The 8,591-nt window shown below is 31.2% G+C and overlaps 1 protein-coding gene across 1 annotated transcript; it reads left to right on the top strand.

Moving 5' to 3' along the window:
- The first annotated feature begins 1,825 nt into the window (after positions 1 to 1,825).
- On the top strand, positions 1,826 to 3,552 carry LOC139897281 (plasmodesmata-located protein 8-like). Its single transcript, XM_071879978.1, has 3 exons — positions 1,826 to 2,668; positions 3,082 to 3,189; positions 3,313 to 3,552. Exons 1-2 carry the CDS (start codon positions 1,954 to 1,956, stop codon positions 3,186 to 3,188), a joined length of 822 nt encoding a protein of 273 aa, XP_071736079.1. The 5' UTR covers positions 1,826 to 1,953; the 3' UTR covers position 3,189; positions 3,313 to 3,552.
- The last annotated feature ends 5,039 nt before the right edge of the window (positions 3,553 to 8,591 follow it).

Raw genomic sequence — 8,591 nt, 5'->3', positions numbered from 1 at the left:
ACGCGAACCCAAACCCGACACCTAAACCGATCATAAAGGCAAAAAGTCAAGTGTCCGTCGCAATTCTAAAAATCCAATAACCGGAAACTCACAAACAAATGCTTCATTCTGGGGGAAATATGAAAGCAATACAACTCGCTAGTTTTGGTTCAACGGCGAGCGGATCAAATAAGTGGGAAATGGAGCAAGATGTCGCGTGATGTCAAACAATTTGTCGGAATCCTCTCAAAACTACAACACTGGTAAAGTGGAGCCGGAGGGGAAGATCTTACTAATCAAGCTCGCAAAACAATTCAAGGCACACACAAAAAGGAATATTATGTACGAGGATGTGTGGTGTGTCCTAAAAGACTGTACGAAGTTTATAACGTATGAAGGTCATATGTCCAACAAAAGACAACAGATTCAACCGGATGATGTGTTCCAAAACACGCAGGAGATTCCAGAAACTCAACCCGACACTTCCCAGAACCTAGGTTAGTTTGAGAGTTTATTTAGGGATGATGCGCACCACCGTCCACCCGGTCGAACCAAGAGCCAAAGGGATTCGTATTCGTTGGATGCCGATTCTCGTATATCGTCCAAGGAAGTGCGCGAGGAGATTGCTTAGTCCGCGAAAGCTGGCGCACAAGTTACGAAACAAACAATGAAAAGCTTGCGAAGGAGGTTGAGACGTGTACGATGTGTAAGGGTTTAAACTTTCTTTCAAAACCGGTATCACACGACTTACCTTCAACGAGTACGAAATGGTGATGAAAGCTTAGGCGAAGATCAAGAAAAAATACGCGAAGCAACTTCGGGAGTCCGACGAAGATGAGTAGTTATAGTATTTAAGTTATGTTCTATTTTATATGGCGTATTTTAAATTGTGTCTCATTTTAATTATGTCGTATTTCAATTTATTAGTGTAATGTTATATTTTCGTATTGTCGTATTCCGTTTTATTCTCGTACGATAAAGTTGTCATTTAATTATTTCCCGTTTAGTTAATTGGTATGGTCAAAAAAGGTAGGCATGAGTTGAAAATTGGTCCAGCAAAGCGGACTGACCTAATTATTTGTTGTATAAATATAATTGAAAAAGATGATGAAGTATGTCATGTTGGAAGTGATTTACTGATGGGTTAATCTTATGTGACCGTTACTACTGGTGGAGAAGTCATAGAATGACCTTACAGTGACAATCAATCAATTCCTTTTGTTTGCTTCTCCTTGTTGTCAAAACCAGAAACATCAAAACAACAACCTGTGATTCCACAAAAAAGAAAATGTAAATTGCTTCTCAATCACTCGTAATGGTGACTAGGACGTAAAGTAATTTTGAGAATTTTTAGTTGTATACGTGAAAAATAATTTTGCTTTATGATGAATTTTTATAAATATTGCTGGAACTTCAATTGACCAACTTTTTTACTACGGAGTATTTATTTCCCAGATTAGCAATTGCATCACACTGGGCTTTTCAATATGACTTAAGTAAAATGCCCAATAATAAACTTCTAAACTCTAAAGAAGCCAACTAAGTGGCATCGGATACTTAGATGGGATGGGATGGGTTGGGGCATATAAACCTTTTGTTAAAATGAATTTTTATTCTCTAGTAAAGATGTAGAAGCATCTTAAGTTCTTCAATATATTTTTTTTGGGAAATACATAAGAATAAGAATAAAAATATGTGCCCACTAAGAAAAGCAATGGTGATCATACAAGGACATATATGTACCTAAAAATCATATATATGTATTGGGTTAGGCGAATAATGTTATATAGCATCTATAAAAGTGTCCGATTAATTATTTTAGTTACTAAACTTATATTGAGTTAAATTTAACAAAATATTCGTACTCTAATGAATTTCAAAGTTGCACCATTTTATGTTGAAAAGAAAAAGAAACCACGAGTCTTGATGATAAAGGAAATGAAGATCAAAAAGGAATAAATGTGAAGACAAAAAATGTTCAAATTTCACAAACTCTCTTCAAACATTTTCTTGTTCTTGACTTTCTTCAATTACTTAGTTAAATCCCATGTCTTCCTCTACTATGGATGCTCTACCGAAAAATTCCAACCAAACACTCCTTACGAAACCAACCTCAAATCTCTACTACCCTTATTCGTTTCTTCATCATCCGAATCTTTATACAATAGTTTTGTCGTTGGAAACAATACAAACGCCGCTTTAGATTCTGTCATATATGGTTTATACCAATGTCGAGGTGATTTAAGGTCACAAGAATGTACAAACTGCATTGAAAACGCGGTTTCTCAAGTAGGGTTAGCTTGTCCTTATTCATATAGTACTAGTTTGCAATTAGATGAGTGTTTGGTAAGGTTTGAGAATTTTGATTTTTTGGGTAAGGTGGATACTAGTTTAAGGTTCAAGAAGTGTAGCACAAGTGTCAGCCATGATGTGCAAACTCTTAAACGTCGTGATGAGGTGTTGGTTGAGTTGGGTGACGTTGATCAAGGGTTTAGAGTTAGTAGCTCGGGGTTGGTTCAAGGGTTTTCGCAATGTTTAGGTGATTTGGATGCAACCGAATGTGGTTCTTGTCTTGAAGAGGCGATTTCAAAGTTAAAAAGCGTATGTGGAGCATCGGAGGCCGGGGAGGTGTTCTTGGCGCAATGTTACATGCGATATTGGGTCTCGGGTTACTATGATTCGCCTTCAAGTAAATCACTTTTCAACTTCATATGTCATTCCTATTGTGTAGTACAGAATTTCATCGAGTACCATGCATGAATCATTGTTACATGAACTTCATGAAACTATCTTGTCATTGGAATCAATGTTTTACAAAGTTTATAGTTCATGGATACCAAGTTTTTCTACTAGTAGATGTTGGCTTTGTTTCATGTGGTTTTGTCGTTTGTATGTTTTGCTTTAGGTGTTCTTGCACGTTTTCTTATGTTACTTGGTTTGATTTCTTTCTTTGTATCGGCTTTGAATCTTTCATTCATTGATGAAAGATCCTCTTATATTAAATTTCTAGTTGTTTTTACGCAAAAAAATGGATAGCCAATATATTTGTTCACGAACATTTATATATTTAATTTTAAGCGATAATTTTGGTTCACTTTGTAGAGTCATCCGGAGACGACAACGTAGGGCGAACCATAGCCATAGTTGTTGGCGTCATTGGTGGTGTTGCAGCGTTCATCGTTCTGATTTCTTTATGCAGAAAATCTTGAGGTAAGTTAACTATGATCATTAGTTTCTTGAAACTTGAATGTTCATTTTTCCTTTATCATCTTAATTGCCCTTGCAATATCTTTAATTGTTTTTCATGTTTAAACGTACAATGTTATATTTCAGGTCTATAAAGAATCAATGAGGGCTTGAGGTTGGATCTGAAGGATTCATGAATTTTAATGTGAATGTTATACATTTTGTTATATATAGTTTAATTTTATATCAATCAATTAGTACCAATAATGTAATGATCACAATGAAAAGTATATTCCGAACTAAGATGTATTATATGTTGTTGAGACACATATGACATTTCTGTTACCAGGATAAGTTTGGTGTTATTGTTAGGTACACCACAATATTGGCATGAAAATCGATAAATACCATCCAACTTTGAATGTAACAATTTTTTAGCACTTGATCTATCTATTATGGTTTCCATATGAAAAAACGCGAGTAATGATTTTAGCAATTGACTTTTCAATGTTTTTCAAGAGAACATTGAAATTGAGAACATTTAAATCATTAAATTAAATTATTAATGATTATTAAATTTATAGATTGAAAGAAAGTAAAACTAAATTAAGTACAATGAATTCACTTGTTAGATCCAAATTTTAATATTACAAATTATTAGACGGATATAGTCCAGAACACATTTTATCATTATTTATCATTGGCTCGTGTTCTATAAGGGCTCATTTGTGTCTATAGTCCGTTAGGTTTTATGTTAGTCTTGGCTATTTATATTGAAGCGATTCATGTTTGTAAGCATCACAAATAATACAATACTCAGTTTAACATGGTATCAGGCCATACTCAAACCCTAAATAAATAAAGTTGCCGTCACAATTCAGCGCTGTAGTCGACGAACACATCAATCATCATCATCGGTAAAGTATTAAAAAGCTTCCTCAATATTTTATTCAGCCACTACCTTATTCACTATTGTTTTTTTTTTTTCTTTTCCCGTCATACAATATTCGTATTGCATCTTGTATCGTTGTCGTTTACTCCATTCATTTGAGGTTGTCAATTTGTTTACGTCTCTTTTTGCTCATTCCTTTTATTTTGGCTTTTAACACAAAGAAGTTGCTCTTCTCACAATTAATTATTGTACCAACCGATCAGCACTTTCATTTCAATCTACTTGCGTTATCTTTCTTATTGATTTTTATCAATCGACATTGTGTTTCAAATAATTAAAAGTTAGACAAATATCTCATTGAAAATGGTCCAGCAAACTCAGCACCATAATGGACCTCGCACACAATTATATGAAAACGGTCAATATTCTGTCTATTTGCTTGAGATTATACAAGCCCAACAACGCATATTGGGTCAATTTGGCCTGGCCCAGTCTATGTATAATAGACCTACATGTCAATACAAAACAAATGGACCACCAAGGCCTAATTACTTATTTAGTGGACAACAACAACAATTGCAGCCCATTCAAGAGACGTTAGTGCCCCACACGTTCACTTCAAGTACACTTCCAGTTATGGTAATGCAGGTTGGACTATGGACACTGGTGCGTCCACTCATCTTACGTCTAGCATTCATAATTTAAGCACTATTTTTAATCATTGCATGTATCCTTCGGTCGCCGTTGGTGACGGGAATTCAATTCCCGTTGTCAATACTGGTCATAGCGTTTTGCCTAACATTCACCGCCCACTTCATCTATCTAATGTTCTTGTTACACCTGACATAGTTAAAAATCTTATTTCTGTACGTCGTTTCACTCGTGATAATAAAGTTTCAGTTTCTTTTGATGAATTTGGTTTTTCTGTAAATGATTACTTGACTCGCCGCCTGCTCATCCGATGTGACAGCACCGGAGATCTCTATCCTCTCACGCATCAGCCATCGACACCAGCTCATCATGCTCTCATCACCACTCCGAGTATCTGGCATCAGCGTCTCGGACATCCAAGCACTGATGTTTTTCGTCGTCTTATTTCTAGTCATTCTATTTCGTGCAATAATAATACGAAGTCTCCCGTGCTTTGCCATGCTTGTCAACTTTGTAAACATGTGAGACTTCCGTTTTCTAGTTCTGTTTCTAATGTTACGTCTTCTTTCGATATTGTTCACTCGAACTTATGGACATCTCCCATTCCGAGTCTTAGCGGTTATAAATACTATGTTATTTTTTTGGATCATTTTTCACATTATTTATGGGTGTTTCCGTTACGCAATAAATCTGAAGTTTTTAATATCTTTTTACAATTTCGTGCTTATGTGAAAACTCAATTCAATTGTGAAATTAAATCTTTCCAATGCGACCATGGTGGGGAGTTTGACAACAATCAAATTCACCAACTCTTCCGAAACAATGGCATTCAAATACGCTTTTCTTGTCCCCAAACTTCTCAGCAGAACGGTAAATCTGAACGCATGATTCGCACCGTTAACAATCTTATTCGAACTCTTCTTTTTCAGGCTAATTTACCTCCTACTTTCTGGGTGGAAGCCCTCCACATGGCTACATATCTTTTAAACCTTCTACCATCATCCGCTATTAATCATGATATCTCACACACTCGCCTATACAAATATCCACCAAACTACTTTACTCTTCGTGTCTTCGGATGTCTTTGCTACCCTCACCTCAACACCACCAACAAACTTGAACCATGCTCCACACCCTGTATATTCCTCGGGTACCCTTCTAATCATCGTGGGTACCATTGTTATGACCTTGCCACTCACAAGATCATCTTGTCTCGACATGTCACCTTCGACGAGACCTCTTTCCCCTACGGTGTGACGACCCGGGAATTTCCGATCAAATTTAAACTTCATTTCTATATGGTTTTGACACGATAAGTAAAGTCTATATTGTTGAGTCTCAAAAACTTTGAACTATGTTCATGTATACATTTGACCTTTGACTATTTTTGACGATTCACGAACCTTTAATTGTAAACAGAAATGTATATATAGATAATTATATATGTGAATAATTATACATAATAAATTAAACATATTAATGAACTATTAAGTAATTTAGTTATTATAAAAGATAATTTTAAATAACTAAAACCTTTTACTTTAAAGAGATAGAACATATTGGATATAAATGGTTTCAAACATAATTTGTCAACGTTATCAAAATATTAATGGTGTAATGCTATATTTTGAGTTTAATTGTTTAATATATATATATAACTAGTTATTTAAATAATATTTAGAAAATAAATTGTATATATAATAGTATATATATATATATATAACTCTATATATGAAATCTATTCATAATTGTTATTAAATTGTAATATATACATATTAAATGTTCAATAAATGTTGTCAAATAATATATGATAATATTACATAACTAATAAAATGTAATATATTAAATGTAATTACAAGTAAACATATGATTGTTATACTAATATTATTATTACTTCCATTACTATTAATAATATCAATATGAATATTAAAAATCATTGTTGGTCATATTATTATTTTCGATAGACAATATATAAATAGGAAAGTTGATATATATAATTGGTTATGATATTATTGTTATCATTATTAATATCATTATTTTATTATAATAGGTAATAAGAGTTTGATTAAGATTATTATTTTTATTTTCATTAAAAATCATTATTAATATTATAAATACTATTATAAAGATAATACAAATTAGTATTATTGTCATTAGTAAGATCATATTTAAGAGTGTCATTATTAATTATATTTATTAGCAAAGTTGTTAGAACTATTAATAACTATTATTATTATATTTAATTATATAGTTATTATTATTATTAGTATTTTTATTTTTTGTATTATTAATAAAATTACTCCTATATCTATATATTTATTAGTTAATAAAAAATAATATATGTAATAATATATATAAAAAAAAGATCATAAAATCGTACTGATTAGTTATTAGTCTCAATCAATTTGCTTTCTAATTTTGTTTGTACATCTTTTAACTGATTCCTTATGTCGATCACAGCAAAAAAATCCAAACAACATCTGATAGAATTATTATCTATTTTGATATATTTTTTTTTATTTAATACTTAGTGCTAGTACTTCTTGTCTCCAGGAGGTTACCAATTGATTTCACACTTTAATAAATGAAATTAGATGTTACATCTTATACTCTGTCATATGATATCAATTACCTACTGCAAATTCGTTTTTTTAAACAGAAAAATTAAGGAAGAACAGGTTATATCTCTGTTCTTGCTACCTTTAAATCAAAAGTTCAAATGCAAATCATATTTCAAAATCTAACAATGTAGAACTGTTAGAAATCCGGTCGTCAAACTATCTGAAAAATGTCACATGATAATTCGTGGTTTCGATTTCCAATCTTGAGTCAAAGTTTTCGAATTAAAAAGTCAAAGTTGTGTTCATCGTAAAATTCATAAAAGTTTTGATGTTTCTGCTAAAATTAACGATCTATAAAGTTTTTAAATATGATTTACAACATACTTTATGTTGTAAATATTATGTATAACATCTTCTAATTCAAAATCAAAGTTTTATTATTTTTTTTTACAGCGTACCTGCACAGCGGTTTTTTTTTCTTTTTATTTTTCTTTTCGTTTTTCTATTAATGCAAACCAGTTAATAACTGACGATTTCTAATTATTTGAAGAATTTAAAACCTTGTTATGATGATTATGTGAATTTGGATCGATTGAATTTTTATTGAAGAAGATGAAGTTGAGCTTAAAACTATTTACGGGTTATATTTAATTGAAAGGGTTTTAATTCCAGAAAAGCTTCAATGGTCGAGTGGTTAAGGTGTGTTGTGGTTAACGAGAGGTCTCGGGTTCGAGTCCCGGCATAGGCTATTTTTTTGTAAAATCCATTCCTTTAAGGTAGCCTTTATGTTTTAATTATTATTATTATTATCATTACTTATTAATTAATTATTATTATTATTGTTATTAATATGATTGTTATTGTTATGATTATTATTGTTATGATTATTATTGTTATTGTTATTACTATTGTATTATAGTTGTTATTGTTAATAAAATTACTAATATAAGTGGTAATTATCAATGATCATCATTAAGTATTAGTAATAATATGATTAATATTATTATCATTTTACTATTAATTATCATCATTAAGTATTACTAATGGTATTATTAGTATTATTCATATTAATATAAGTATTATTATTATTATGATTATTATTACAATTGTTATTATAAAAATAGTACAAACTATTATTACTATGATTAATAGTAGTATTAGTACCATTGTAGACTTATTATTATTATTATTAACGATATCATTCTTATTATTAGTATTATCATTATTAATAAAGTTATTATTAATAGTAACTCATTAATATAAAAACTATCATTTTTAACAAATAAATATTTTTATACAAAATATATTTAGTACATATACTA

This window comes from Rutidosis leptorrhynchoides, chromosome 3, assembly GCF_046630445.1.
Source record: "Rutidosis leptorrhynchoides isolate AG116_Rl617_1_P2 chromosome 3, CSIRO_AGI_Rlap_v1, whole genome shotgun sequence".
Taxonomy (NCBI): Eukaryota; Viridiplantae; Streptophyta; class Magnoliopsida; order Asterales; family Asteraceae; genus Rutidosis; species Rutidosis leptorrhynchoides.
The sequence above is the reverse complement of the archived record's forward strand: the minus strand, read 5'-3'. Positions and strand labels throughout refer to the sequence as shown.

Bases quoted from the DNA above. Each gene is read 5' to 3' on its own strand.
- LOC139897281 (XM_071879978.1), top strand. From the start codon at position 1,954: ATGTTCAAATTTCACAAACTCTCTTCAAACATTTTCTTGTTCTTGACT. The intron at 2,669-3,081 runs GTAAATCACTTT...TTCACTTTGTAG, and splicing joins TTACTATGATTCGCCTTCAA to AGTCATCCGGAGACGACAAC.